General features: G+C 44.2%; 1 protein-coding gene across 1 annotated transcript in view; it reads right to left on the reverse strand.

The window, feature by feature from the left end:
• ATR (ATR serine/threonine kinase) overlaps positions 1-15,324 on the reverse strand; it is a 100,413-nt gene that overhangs the window by 83,218 nt on the left and 1,871 nt on the right. The window contains exons 2-9 of the mRNA XM_056113938.1: positions 14,103-14,194; positions 12,895-13,044; positions 9,332-10,209; positions 7,637-7,812; positions 7,053-7,229; positions 5,481-5,689; positions 4,494-4,646; positions 3,121-3,313 (exon numbers count right to left, since the gene is read on the reverse strand). Of these exons, the coding sequence (XP_055969913.1) occupies positions 3,121-3,313; positions 4,494-4,646; positions 5,481-5,689; positions 7,053-7,229; positions 7,637-7,812; positions 9,332-10,209; positions 12,895-13,044; positions 14,103-14,194 (2,028 nt within the window). The remainder of the gene's footprint in view (positions 1-3,120; positions 3,314-4,493; positions 4,647-5,480; positions 5,690-7,052; positions 7,230-7,636; positions 7,813-9,331; positions 10,210-12,894; positions 13,045-14,102; positions 14,195-15,324) is intronic.

Below are 15,324 nucleotides of genomic sequence, written 5' to 3' on the forward strand. Positions count from 1 at the left end.
GCCTCTCTTGCTCCTGACCAAGCTGCTTAACGGCCATGATCCCAGAGACTCAGAAACAAATCTCGGAACCCAGCGGCTTTTGGCAGAAATGCATCCAGACCGCATACAAGGTGGCTGCCGCCTCAGAGCTTATTGAAAAGCCAGGTATAGCCAGCGGTGACGGGGCAACTGCAGTCTCATGGGAAGTGAGGCGGTACCGACTCATCCTCCACACCCTACCAAGGTCATGAGTTGCCCCCCACGAGCGGCAATCCGGCACAGCCATGGCTCCAGAGGCAAAAGGACTTAGTCCAGAGCCCAGCAGCAGCTTGCAGCAGAAAAGTGAATGGACCATGCGTTAAACTACGGCGCCATGCCTCCCCGGGAGGGAAAAGGTGTTGCTCCCTTCCGCCTCCCCCCCCCCCCCCCCCAGCAAGGTGGCCGCCACCTCAGAGCTTATTAGAAAGCCAGGTATGAGCTGGCGGTGACAGGGCAACAACAGTCTCATGGGAAAGGGGGTGGTACCGGCTCGTCCTTTGTGCCCTACCGTGGTCACGAGTCGCCCCCCATGAACGGCTCTGTGGCATAGCCATAACACCAGGCACACAGAAACCAATCTCGTAATTATCTGGTTCTTTGCAGAAATCTAAAATCATTATATGATTCTCATAACCAACTATAGAAAACAAAGTATTTCACAATGCCTTTTCAGCAATTCTGATTGTTTGGGGGGAAATTCTGAACAATAATGGTGCATCGTTTGTCGAAATAATGAATGTAAGATGTAGGGTGACATTGCTTTGTCCTTCTTCCACAAGAAGCTTAGGTTTATCTGGTTACACCCATCACACAGTGCTCCTGAAGCACTTCCACTTCCATTGTGTTTATTTGTAAACAGTCTTCCCTATGCTCTCCTTCCCACCCAGTTAATCAGCTTTCCCCTTAATCAGACTTTGTTAATTTGTAAGATCAGTTTTCCAGAAATCTCTGATTTTATATGTATGAGTGAAATATTGCCTTTCTCCTCTCCTTATGCCTTATGAACAGTTTACCTTAAAGTAATATCCTTTTTGTATAGATACAGGAAGACCGTTAACATCATGCTTTGTAACTTAGGATTTGATTGGCCTTCAATATTATCTCATGCTGAGACTACTCTCGGCACACATGAAGGTACTGGCAGAGGGACAAAGTCACGCGGGTTCCGGGCTGAGGTCTCCAAGCCTACTCGGATTTGGGCCAAGCATCCTCCACCCAGATCCTCCAAATTCCAGTAGGCGGGGGTCACACCCACCAACTGGCCCCCTGGACATGTAATCCCATCAACGGCCAAGACTCAGAGACTATAAAAACCAGCTCCCGGAAGACAACAGTGCAGTCTCCTGCCCCCGCGCCTGACTGTCCTCGCTCGCCAGGACCCCTTGGAGGGGAGCGAGTTGAGCTTTCCTCCCCACCCCAACCAGGGCTCCGGCAGCCAAAGACCTCCAGAGACCACTCTCCGCACACATGAAGGTACTGGCAGAGGGACAAAGTCACGCGGGTTCCGGGGCCGAGATCTCCAAGCCTACTCGGATTTGGGCCAAGCATCCTCCACCCAGATCCTCCAAATTCCAGTAGGCGGGGGTCACACCCACCAACTGGCCCCCTGGCGCCGTGTAATCCCATCAACGGCCAAGACTCAGAGACTATAAAAACCAGCTCCCGGAACTGTGCGGCCGCATTTGCGGCCACGCGACATCTTATTATGACATCTTATTATCTCATTCCTACTTTGGACAAACTGGCAGGTTACCGAATGTAGCCTGTCCACACGGAAGAGTCTGGCAAACTCCCCGTGGCGTACCCAATACGCCAAATACCAGTAACAATGCTGGGTCTCATTCTCCTAAAGAGCCTTGAATATAATCTCAGGGCTAGGATGAAGGAGACGTTACTGGGGCCTGCTCGAGGCAATCGACGAATAACAGGATGATTTGTGATTTTTGTGAATATTATTCACTTCCGGGCATCTGCTTTCTCGACTTAAGCCTCAGTTGCCCTTAGTTCCTAACACCCCAAAAGCAGGGTCCCAACGAGAGACTGAATGGACCCAGGGCAAGCGGTGAGCAACCCTGGCATCGAAATGGGCCAGGCCAAAGTGCCATGATTCTTAACTATAAGTTAAGAGTTTGATCATAGACAAATGCTGTCATGATCCAAAGGTAACGACGAGACTAGGATCCTGCTAGGGGTGGGAAAGACTATCCGGCCTGAGCACTGTAGTCTGAGATCGAGATGGCCCTAGGAGAGCAATTCTATAAGTTTAAGGTATTTCTTACTGTATCCATACAAAATGATTTATATATGCTTATATGCATGTCGGACAAGGAGAGGAGAGACACACCCTTGGGATTCCGCTCTAGGGTGGATCCTCCTGCTAAGAAAGGATCTGTCTTAGGAGCGGCTTTCCCTGAGGCTAAGATTTCTACCCCTATTGATTTCTACCCCTATTGATTTCTACCCCTATTGATTATGACCGCACCTATGTGTAATTGTTTCCCCAATTCCTCTTGGAGAGAGATATAATGAGACTGTAGATTGGGCGGGGGGGGGGGGGGGGGGGCAGAGACAGAAGCAGAGACAGACAAGAGAGACTGGTGTAGATGGAGAGAGGAATGGAATAAACTGCTACTAATACCAACCAGCCTGGCCCTCGTTTCCTTCCTCCACCTGACCATCGCCATCGACCTCCCCGGGTGGGAGAAGGGTGAGACTACCGAATGCGGGCAGCAGGAGAGATAGAGCCACCGCCGCTGTGCACCGTACCCCCATTGTGTGAGTTTACATAGTAATCAATGTAGAGAAGAGTTAAGTAGAAATCATCTGCCTCACAGGCACTGGGAGGGGTGGCAGTGGGGTATACTGGGGTTCTTAGTGGTGAAAAATCAGTACTGGTGAAGGGAAAGGTATTTGATCATTGTATGACCGAGACTTAAACCTGAAAGCTTTGTAACTTTTCCCACAGTTATTCAATAGACAAATATAAGGAAAAAAATAAAATTATGAAAAAAAGAAAGAAATATCAAATTCTGATGCAACATCTCTCTGTACAAATAATAAATCTGCACATGTGGCTTTTCCAAGTCATACATAAATACGCACATAAGAACCTTGGGAATCCTGTTACAAGAATTCTGCTGCTGCAGCAAGATGAAGAACCCACGGACACAGCTCGCCCGTGTGACCTCATGGGGGCTCTGCAAGGCCCAGAAGTAGACGGCTGTTCTCCACTCGAGGAAGATTCTCCGCGGGAACAGGGTCAGGAGAAACACACAGTGCGACTCGGCCTGTGGGGCTGGAAAACATTTAGTCTATTAAGCGAGATTTCCAACACTGTCTCTTCATCTCTTTCTTTCTCTGTCTCTCTCTGTCTCTCTGTCTCTCTCTCTCTCTCTCTCACACACACACAACACACATTCTTTATTGGAAACTAAGCAACACTATAATGAACAGCTTTTAGAAAATAAAGCACTGCAGAAGGTCAATGCACAATCGTATAGAAGATCCAGGAAATACAAACTGAAAACCACACTCGCTTGAGAACCAAGTGAGTTCTATTCAGTGACCTTCTTGACAACTTTTCTTTATTGTCAGGTGGCAAACATGTTAAGAGTCTAACAATGGCAAGTGCTGGTGAAGACGTGAAGAAGCAAGAGCTCTCATAGTTAGCTAGTGGGAAACTGGAACCTTTGGAGAGTAACATTAAGCAGAGAGGGTGTGAACATGTCAAACATGTTACTATTTTCTCTTATTTTTTGTTGTTGGTCTGTAGGCCACACCCAGCAGTGCTCGGGACTAACTCCTGGCTCTGTGTACAGATCACTACTGGCAGTGCTTGGGGACCACATGCAGCGAGGGGTATCGAACCCAGGTCAGCTCTGTGCAAGACAAGCACCCTACTCACTGTTCTATCTCTGCCCCTTTATTTTTATTTCTTTCTTTTGTTGCTTTTTGGATAACACCCGGTGATGCACAGGGGTTACTCCTGGCTCATGCACTCAGGAATTACTCCTGGTGGTGCTCGGGGGACCAAATGGGATGCTGGGAATCAAACCGTGTGCAAGGCAAATGTCCTCCCTACTGTACTATCGCTCCAGCCCCTATTTTTATTTCTAAATATTTAAAATAGAGCGGCAAGACTGCTCAGGATGACTGTGAGTGCATTCATGGGCTCTCAAGGGCCCAGCACTGCTGGGCCGGAACAGCACCGCACACCCAGCGCTGCAGGGTCCAGTCTGGTAGCACCTGCATCAGGAGCTCCGAGGCCCAGCACTGCCCCGGGGGAAAAGGAAAATAATACAAAGTGAAATGTCAAAAACACATCTCCTCTTGCAATTATTAAAAAATTAGAAACAGCAAAAAATAATACATAGTGAGATGTTAAAAATGCATCTCCTCTTGCAATTATTAAAAAATAATCAGAAATGGTAAGGAAGGAAGCCACCCGTGTGTCCTCTAATGCAGGTTCCACTCACAGTAGCTGCCCGCCGTCCTTTGACTCAGCGGGAGGAGCTGAGCAGCCAATGCGAACGACTGGAAAGCACTGTCATCAGGATGGGACGCAACCCACGGGAGTGACAGCATGCCGCACAGATCTTCCAGAACGTGGTCCGCAAATGGGCTTTGCACTGTGGGAGCATGAAGCAGGTTACTTACATACACATTTGATCACATTTGCCTTTGAAAGAAAGAGTGGCCACTCTAAACATCAGCTAGAATTGTAGACTATTCAACCCAGGTTCCAAACACAAGGGGCAGTTTTCTGACATTTGTGAGACGGAACAGAAATTGTGAGTTTATAGAGATATGCATGCGTACACTTCTTGGGAGAGGAGTACTCCCAGGCAGAGCTCAGGAGGCCTGGGTGCTCCGCCAGCAATTCCTGGTCAGTCGGGTGAAAGGCTCATGCCAGGACTCAAAAGCCAGTTCGGGGAATCACGCGGGCAAGCAGGCTGGCACTCAGGAGTCCAGCAGGGCTGGGGCCACAGTGGGCAGAGCTGCGTGCCGAGTCCACCCCTGAAGCCGCTGCTGCCGCCCCCAGCCCGAGCCCTCTGCAGACTCAACAAGGAGCAAAGCAGGCTTCACATTTTCAAATAAAACGACAAGTTGTAAAGAAATAATGTTCTGAAAAGCATAATCCGATCCTAACACTGCAGAGCTGCTGGGAACCTTGCAGTGACTGATGCAGGGATGGGTGCTGGCTCAAAGGGGTGGGGTGGGAAGGGACACCCCCTCTGCTTTGGGGAGTCCCGAGTCCAATCCCTGGCACCTCCTGTGCCCAAGCACCACTTTAGAAATGCCCCCCCCCAAAACAAAACAGAGAAATGAAGGGACTGATAAGCGTAATGAAATAATGAAAAAAACAAACAAGCAAACATCTGAGTATTCGGGGCATTGTAAAGTACATTTTAGTTCAAGAGAAAAAAGCTTGTTTCTAGAGCAATTATCTTATTTGTACATACCCTGAATAAACATCAAAGCGTCATATATTTTCACCACTTTGTCAATGACTGCCTCCAGGTCAGGTTTCGGAACAGTTTCTAATAAACTCCTGCAACTCCTCAGCACTTGTGTATAAAACTCCAAAGGCATCCAAGTCATGACCACAGGTGGCGGCGGCTTCTTACACTTCTGTTCAACGTCCTTGAAATTGTGGCTGAATAGGTTTTGAAGACAAAAATTAGATTGTTTTATTCAAGTCAAACCTAAGATGATGGTAAAGCAGAACAAAGTCTAAGTACAATAGGAAAAAAGTCTATGCACAAAACTAAAACTAGTCTTTAAACCAATTCCAATTAAATATGAAAATCAGCACCAACACTCTTGTTCGTGTTTCTGTTTTGGGTCACACCTAGCCTGTGGGGGGCTATTCCTACTGGGGCTTGGGGGGCCATGGGCGGGGTGTGGAGCTACATCCCTGTGCCAGGCCAGCCCCTTCCCACAGCTCATCTCCAGCCCCCATGTCGGGTTTTAAGTTAAGTGTATTCATCTAAACGATTCTTAGGCTTTGAGGTCATCAAATGGGACATCGCCAGGCTTAAAAATGGAAGCTATGCCTGGATTTATAAACTGACTTGGTAAATCTTTCTTATAACATGACACTGGCAGACTCTGTCCTTTATTATAAGCTACTCCCCCCTTCATATTATCTCAAAATGGAAAATATTAACTCGACCTGAATGTAGTTTCTCTATTATCATCTTTGTAACTTTAAAGTGGCCAGTTAAAAGAATGAATCAGAATATGCAGAATAATCATGTAAAAACATTAGCTTTAATCTACAATGTGGCAGTAAAAAATAACCTTCGTTGTGTTTTTCCTGATAAAATACTTAATGTATATACAGAAAATCAGTCGAGCAAACCGATGAACAATGGGAGGACAGTACTACAGTGGTATAGAGAATACTAAATCAAAAATATGTTAATAACAAGCTCTAAATTCCTGCTCTTACTATCAAAGAGAATATTGACTATAAGAGCTTTAGCTTTAGAATTGGAGAGAAATGTTCTTTGTGGTAATCTGGCTGGTTAGTTTACTTGGTATATCAATGAGAACTGTGTTCTATTACTTCCTAATCACATGTCTCAGGTAAATCAGTTCAGGCTGCAGATAAAAGAGACTCAATTTCTCAGAATGTAAACTGGACATAACATTTACCTCAAATTGCAAAGATTAAATAAGAGACATGTACTACTTAATACAGTGCTTGGTACTTAGTAGGTCATTGGCTGGAACAAATTTCTTACTGAGTTACTTGAACATTGTTGTTTTTTTTTTTGCTTTTTGGGTCATACCCAGTGATGCACAGGGGCTACTCCTGGCTCATGCACTCAGGAATTACTCCTGGAGGTGCTCGGGGGAATCAGAGGGGTGCTGGGAATCGTCCTACCCACTGTGCTATCACTCCAGCCCTGAAACATTTGTTTTCTTAGGCCCCACAAAGTGAGGTGACAGTAAGACCCCTAGACCGGCAGATCCCCATCCTGACAAAGCCCAGAAGCTGCGGAAGGCCTTACCCGTCGGGGCCTGGCTGGGCACTGTGGGCAGTGCACAGAGCGGTCAGCTGCAGGACGACGGTGAGCCCGTCCAGCGTCTGTGGGAGAGAAGCCTGCAGGCTGCCGTTCTCGAGGGACGCCTGGAGCTGCTCTGCCTTCCGTCTCAGTGCGTCCCACAATGTGCTCTTCTTGCTCATGTCCACGGAGTGAATTCTGGAATTAATCACAACCCGTTTGTTCAGATGTAATGTACATCTGGCTCAAGTGTGAAAAAATCTGTTTTAGAAAGACAGCATGTGACGTCGGCTAGGAAATGTAGATAAGACAGACTTAAAGCGGCTTTCAGGGCTGGTTGAAAACAGGTAAACGTTGGCCATATTACATTGAATTTGGGATATGCAGTCTTAAGAGATGTTCAATATTAACAATGTAAAGAGGCAATACTGAAAGTCTTTAGTCACGAAAAGTTCAATATTAACAACAGGTAAGAACTATTAAAATACTTCAAGTGTGACTTTGACAACACTCAGAGAGACAAACGTTTCAAGCCAAAGCAGTGAACCAAAGGTGATTTTCAAGTGAAAGGAAGTTTTACAAAGTGACTGGATGCAAGCTCATACTCTGCAGTCTGTTTCGGAGCCCTCTGAGCACTGAGAGGTGAGCTGAGTCGGCGCCTCTTGGGGGACAGTTCAGTGCAGGTGCTGCTGAGGCCTTTCTGCTGAATTTGGCTCTGAACTTCCTCGATGACTTCCACACTTTCCATTCTTAAGGCTGAATAAAGTGGGCCTAACAAATACTGAGAAAGCAAAAACAAACTCAAAAAACAGTCTCTGAGAAAATGGATTCACATTACTCTTTGTGACAGCAAAAAGTAAGTTAGGACTAGCTGCAAGCTTTTTAATGAGGCAAACCATTTTCAAGCCAAATCACGCAAAAACAAAGATGTGAATTAATCTAGATTATTTCACAGATACACTCTGTATCCTGTCTATTGATTCTATAGCCCTAGGTGTTTTTTTGTTTGTTTGTTTTTTAGTGAAACACCATGAGGTACAGTTATAGACTTATAAATTGTTGTGCTTGGATTTCAATTTTACAAAGATCAAATACCCATCCCTCCACCAGGGCACATTTTCCACCACCACCGGTCCCAGTATCCCTCCCACCCTGCCTCTGTGGCAAGCCCTAGAAGGTTTAAGACAAATCCTTCTCTGCAAATATTTTCCCTTTCAAAATGCCAATAAAAATTTTTATAAAGAACTTTTAATTTCAGATCACAAATCCTAAGACTTACAATAAAATATTTGTTGTGCATATATGACCCTTTCATTGCACTGCTTGCTTCACATAGTCTTAATAGAAAAAAAAAAGCATACTTTGGCATGACTAGTACCATATACCTAAAGGTTTACTGAAAATGATCAAGTCTAACCTAGAAATGTAAAACATATGTGGGTGTCGGGCCGGAAAGATAGTACAGAGGTTAAGGTGCTAGTCTTCCATGCTGCCGACCCCAGATCTAGCCCAGGCACTGCATATCATAAATCCACAAGACTTCACTGTCACTGTCCTCCCACTATTCATCGATTTGCTCGAGCGGGCCCAGTAACACTGTGAGACTTGTTACTGTGTTTGGCATATCAAATACGTCACGGGGAGCTTGCCAGGCTTTGCCGTGAGGGCGGGCGTGAAACTCTCGGTAGCTTGCCAGGCTCTCCGAGAAGGGCGGAGGAATTGAACTCTGGTCGACCATGTCGCTCCAGCCCTCCACAAGACTTATGGTCAAATATTTAATTTACTACATATTTGACTATTTAATTGTATTCTTAACTGCTGGGGTCACTCCTGAACACAGGTCATCCAAGCCAGCAAGGGCTCCAACAACTGACTCCTTTTAATCACTAAGGAACAAACATACTCACAAATTCTGCCTTAAAACATTATCATCAAGGTCCAGAGCGATAGCACAGCGGGGAGGGCATTTGCCTTGCATGCAGCCAACCTGGGTTCGATCCCCAGCATCCCATTTGGTCCCTCAAGCACCACCAGGAGTAACTCCTGAGCACAGAGTCAGGAGTGACCCCTGAGGATTGCTGGGTGTGCCCCCCACCAAAAAAATTTTTTTAATTAATTAAAACAAAACATTATCATCAAATCTCTCTGAAAGTCAGAAGCTGTCATAGGAAATAGTCAATTATGAAATCACTCTTTCTAAATGCAGCTTATTATCAGATACTGTTTACTCGCTATAGCTTACGTATATGCACACACTCAAATGACAAACAAAATATGAACCTAGCCAAAAAATGCCTTACCGCTGTATCCTCCTGAACTCCAAGCATATCGACCAAAGCTCGGCAGATACTCCTCACGGCGACCTTCCTGACTTGGAGGGCAGACTCATACCCCGCCGGCACGTACTTCAGGAAATACTGCAGCAAATGGCACAGGGCAGCTCTCAGCGGGCCGGACTGGAGCCGAAGGAGCACCCCACCTTCCAGCAGGACACAGAGCTTCTCCAGCAGCATATTTAAGTAGATGGGCTCGATATTCTTATACGCTTCCGCGTCAAAGGGGAACAGTCTCTGGATCAGCGTTGCTACCGGCTCCTCATAGAGTTTCAAATGCTCAACATCCATGTCCACGAGGTGTTTTAATAGTTCCAAAAAGGAGCTGAAAAAAGTGCTAGCGGGCTGTCCTGGGAGCCCACCGAGCTCAAAGAGCCCAGTCAGAAGGCTGATGGCTAAGGGTTTGATCTTTGGGCTGCCATACTCGAGCAGATCACAGCCAATCCGCCAGAGCAGAAGTTCTTGCCTTCTGAAGAACACAATGGCAACAATGCGATTAAGAACTGCCAACAAAGTGGCTTCAATGAATTCCAAGTTTTGCAAGTTCAGGAGCTCCAGGGGAGCTGGCTGTAAATAGCCCATGTGTTCGTCCACCTGACTCAGGAATCGGGTGACCACCACTGGCCATTCCCCAAGGTGTCCCCCTGCATGTCCTCTGTGGATGGAAATCAAGTCTTCAAAAAGATGTAATAGTTCCTTTGTCAGTACTCCAAAAATAGCAGGATTCTTGCTTTTAAAAAGAAATAATAACGAGCAAATGACTTCACAGATTTTCTTGTGTAACAGATGGCAAGATGGAGTAGCTGCAATCCGCAGAAGTCTTGTTATGATCCAATTACTGAACTCTTGGAAACAAATTTTAAAAATTAAGTTAAAAATGTCAGAAGTGCTCATTAATCTGCTAAATTAAAGATCTGAAGATCTGCTTTTAAAGCATAAACTTCACTAACAAAGTAGTCTGAAACATTCCCCACACAAAGTAAATACAGTAAGTTATAATTCTGGGCTGGAACGATAGCACAGCGGTAGGGCGTTTGCCTTGCACGAAGCCCACTCGGCCGACCCGAGTTCGATTCCTCCGCCCCTCTCGGAGAGGCTGGCAAGCTACCGAGAGTTATCTCGCCTGCATGGCAAAGCCTGGCAAGCTTCCCGTGATGTATTCAAGATGCCAAACACAGTAATGACAAGTCTCACAACGGAGATGCTGCTGGGCCCGCTTGAGCAAATCGATGAACAACGGGAGGACTGTGCTGTGCTATCATTCTGATTTTGGAATCAGACAGGTCTTTCCTTTCGACTTACCAGTTAGGTGGACTTTTTGTTTCTCTGAATCTCTGCAATTTCATCCATTTAAGGGAATAATGGTAACCATCTTATGAGTTACACGTGAAATTCTCAACACAGCGCCTTAAGTTAAGTAAACGGACAACAAATTGAGTCACCACTCCTTTAGACAGTGCTCACTGAGGGCCGGGGAGAATTCTCAAGGCTGGAGAGCATGCTCTGCATTTGCCAGGCCCAGGTTTGATCCCAGGAATGGCACAATCTCCACAGCACCATTCGGAGCGGCCTTGTCCCTGAGCACTAGGTGGGAAGAGCTCCCAAGTACTGCTGGGTGGGGTCCCCCCACCAAAAGTCTTAACTGAGCAGTGACTCTCCTAGGTATGCAAGAACAAATCGGTTATCTTATGATCTGTTCAGGAACAAACATTTAGATCCTCATTAATCACATAATTTCTTCGATTTTTTTTTATAGCAACTAAAAGACGTGTCATAGCCCAGTGTATTTAAATATGTAGAAAAAAAAAGCTTCAAGAGCAATGCTTATTCCTATTAAATAAAACCTGATATTTTCTAGTTCACTGTATTTAATCTACCAAAGGTCACAATCTATTTGTTTTGGGGTTTTTTTTGTTTTTGTTTTGACATGGTACTCAGGTCTTACTCCTGGCTCTACATTCAAGAATCATTCCTGAAGGTCCTCAAAGGACCATATCGGGTACCAAAGATCGAACCCAGGTCAACCACATCGCTAGGTAAGTACCCTATCCACTGTACTACCTCTCCAGCTGCCATAATCTGTTGCTTAAAAAGTCACGTAGCAAAAAATAACACTAATAAGGTCTGAGTAAGATTTATACCAGAAAAACGTCGGAAAAACAACTATGACAGAAGAAATGCAGAACACTCTATATTATGAGATTATAAAAATGGAGCAAAAAAGGCATTCCAAGGGCTAAGGGTTGAAAGGAAGGATCCGAAAAGACATTTCAGAGGATATCAAACTTGAGTCTTGAGTCAAACAGAAAAAAAAAATAGAGTTATGTACTCTGTATGTTGAAAAGAAAAATACATGCTCAATATGTCTATTTCACTGTATCAATGTCATCCGTTGGTCATCAATTTGCTCGAGCAGGCACCAATAATGTCTCCATTGGTCCTAGCCCTGAGATTTGAGATTTTAGCAAGTGCCACATTGGAGGCTCTTTCAGGGTCACGTGAATGAGACCCATCATTGTTACTGGGTTTTGGCATATCGAATACGCCACGGGGAGCTTGCCAGACTGCCGTGTGGGCAGGATACTCTCGGTAGCTTGCTGGGCATTCCAAGAGTGAGAACTAGACAATACGAGGTCGCTTTAGGGAGCTTGGTTTTATACACACACACACACACACACACACACACACACACACACCTTTAAAGAATCACTGAATCACTGCCCTCCCGTTGTTCATCGATTTGCTCGAGCGGGCTCAGAAACGTCTCCATTGGAGACTTTGTTGTAACTGTGTTTGGCATATCGAATACAACACGGGGAGCTTGCCAGGCTCTGCCGTGCGGGCGAGATACTCTCGGTAGCTTGCCGGGCTCTCCGAGAGGGGCGGAGGAATCGAACTCGGGTCGGCCTTGTTGGCTGCGTGCAAGGCAAACACCCTACCGCTGTGATATCGCTCCAGCCCTGAATGCGCCCAATCTTGTTTTTAAAGAAAGTAAGTAGAAATAAAGTTTACAATATAGTCTCAACATCTCCAGGACAAGAATCAGCAAACTTTCTATTAAAGGACCTGAGAAGAAATAATTAAGGCTTAATTAAAAGCCATATGATTTTTATTCAGTGCTGTTTCCAGAGTAATTGCAATCAGTATTGTAAATGAATTAAAATGGCCACTCCACAGAAACTTTTTTCAAAAACAAATATCCAGTGTTGAGTCATAGTTTATCAATTTTGAAGCGAAAGATTACAGAGGAAAAGATTATGCTTCAGTTTTATGTTTCTGTGGTCACAATGAATTAAAATGTTGAATGCAAATAAATGATTATTTCTGTTCCATTCTGGCACCTCACAAATAGAAAACTAGAAAGTTGCTGAAATAAAGTCATTACCACTGCTCCAAGTTTGCAGCCAATCTGATTAAGAGCTATGTAAAACTGTGCATGTGTCTATTTCAAAATACACACGTGTAATATGCATGTGTTATGTTTCAGGAGAATAGAGGGTTGCCAGTGAATGCACAAATAGCAAGCTTACCAATACAACTACTTCTGGCCTCATTTTGCCTGCAGTTTCCATTCACGTTTACAAACATAAGCGGGGAGGACTTCATGATATGCTGGATGAAATCAAGCAGCATCACAGAGGTCGGCTGAGAGTCAGTCTTCTTCACAAGCTCCAAAGCAACTAAAATAAAAGTCTTATTTTAAAGAAGTCATCACAAATTAAACCACAGTACTTTTTTAAAAAAGAAAATGGACTTCAGTGACAGAATTGCCTGCCAGTGTTCAATCCAACTTGATGGGGTTAAAATATTACCACCTTATCCTTTCCATTTAAAATGCTGACAAAACAGGAGCATTCACCTATTAAACGTTCACCATATATACACTGCATGCCTGTAATATGCACGACACTGCTAAAATCTGAGGGTTTGAAAAAAACAATAAACTCATCATCGGGTGATGGAAACAAATGATTACTGCGTTTATATTAATGACACTAATCTAGAATACTGGAAAAGTGTCTGGAAGATTCTGTAAAGAAGGTGACTATGAGATGAGGAAGAGGGTCCCGCAGACGGGAAGAGCAGGCTGCAAGGAGCCTCATATAAAAGCTCACAGGCAAGTATTCTGGAGTTCTTTGCTACTTATCAGCAATTCTTATTCTGCTGACGAAAAAGAAAAAGGCTCATATGGCTACCACAGCAACTCTGGAATAAGTCATCAACAAAATGCTCCTCTGTATTTTTTCTTCATGTAATCTAAACAAATCATGGCTATGACACGCTACTACCAAGCTAGCAGTATTTTGTATTTTAGATCGTCACGAACAGGAAAACGGTTAATTCAACAATGCACAGAACCTTATTATCTCCCAAAAGGCAAGGTTATAAACACATCTAAAGAGTTGTTTTGTTTTGTTTTTATGGCATTTGCCATTTCTCAACCGTTGCATAATCTCAAGCTAAAAGAGTCCACATGACTGAAAACGGCCAAATACTTTTATCTTTTAATCTATAATAATCTTACATCAAAGACTACATAGTAAATAGCAGAAAAACTAGATAAAAAAACAGTGAACACTTTAAAAGTGTAAATCACAAGCAATATTGTAAGTAACATGACAGTAACAGTCACATATACAACACATATTTTACACTATGAGGAGAAAAATACCACTATAAAGTTGCATATGTGGAAAAGAAAACTATCAAGTTCATGTAAGAAAGTATTGTCTCTTACCAACATTTACATCTGTAAGGATTCTGTCAATGAACTGACATAGGATTTGTCTTGGTTTCTGCACAACTGTGTTATAGTCTTCTGGACTGGCACTAAAATTGAAATACAAACTTTTAAACCCTTACAATAACTCAATATTATTTGAACAATAATCTTTAAAGTTCAATTTGTCAAATCATTCTGTTATGATATTAATATCCAGAGATCAAAGTTTATATGTTTGATTTACAGGGGGGAAAAATTACACCACAACCATTAAGTGAAAACGTATGCCATACAGCAGTCACATGTGTGATCTTTAATTTTCTAAGTAGTTACAAACAAGCAATTTAATTACAGTATTTTTTTAATTGTCTGAATATACAATCCAACTTAAAATCTGGGCCAGGGAGAAATACAGGAGTTAGGCTCTTGCCTTGCACACAGCAATCCTGGCCCCATCCCTGCCACTGCACGTGTCCCCTGATGCTGCCAGCGCTGACCCCAGGGCACAGAGCCAGGGCACACCCTTGGAACAGCAGGGTGTGACCCAAAATCAAAATAAATAATAAAATGAGATTTTTTAATTCTTTTTCAATGAGAAGTTGGGAACAACTAAAATTTCCAAATTTACTTTATGTCTTGTATTTATAGCACATATCAATCTAGATTAGCCACATATAAAGCACTTAATGACCAAAACTGAGTAATTACCATAATATAGGGCATCAGAGATTTAGATATAACAAAAAAAATGTTCAGTTTAAAATCAGAACATGCGGGGCTGGAGAGATAGCACAGCGGGTAGGGCATTTGCCTTGCACGCGGCCAACCCGGGTTCAATTCCCAGCATCCCATATGGTCCCCCAAGCACGGCCAGGAGTAATTCCTGAGTGCATGAACCAGGAATAACCCCTGTGCATCGCCAGGTGTGACCCCCCAAAAAAGCAAAAAAAATAAAACCAGAACATGCACTGTTTGGAAAGCCAGTATATTAGATGAAATAAGTCAGAAGGAGAGGGACAGACATAGAATGACTGCACTCATTAGAGGAATATAAAATAACATAGTATGGGACTAACTTCAAGGACAATAGAACCAAGGGCCAGGAGGATTGGTCCAGTTGGAAGCCTGCCTCAAGAGTTGGGAGAAAAGGCAGTTGGGATAGAGAAGGGACCACGAAGTCCATGATGGTTGGAGGGATCGCTCGGGATGGGAGATGTGTGCTGAGAGTAGACTAAGG

This window comes from Sorex fumeus, unplaced genomic scaffold (genome assembly GCF_029834395.1).
Source record: "Sorex fumeus unplaced genomic scaffold, SorFum_2.1 ptg000024l, whole genome shotgun sequence".
Lineage (NCBI taxonomy): Eukaryota > Metazoa > Chordata > Mammalia > Eulipotyphla > Soricidae > Sorex > Sorex fumeus.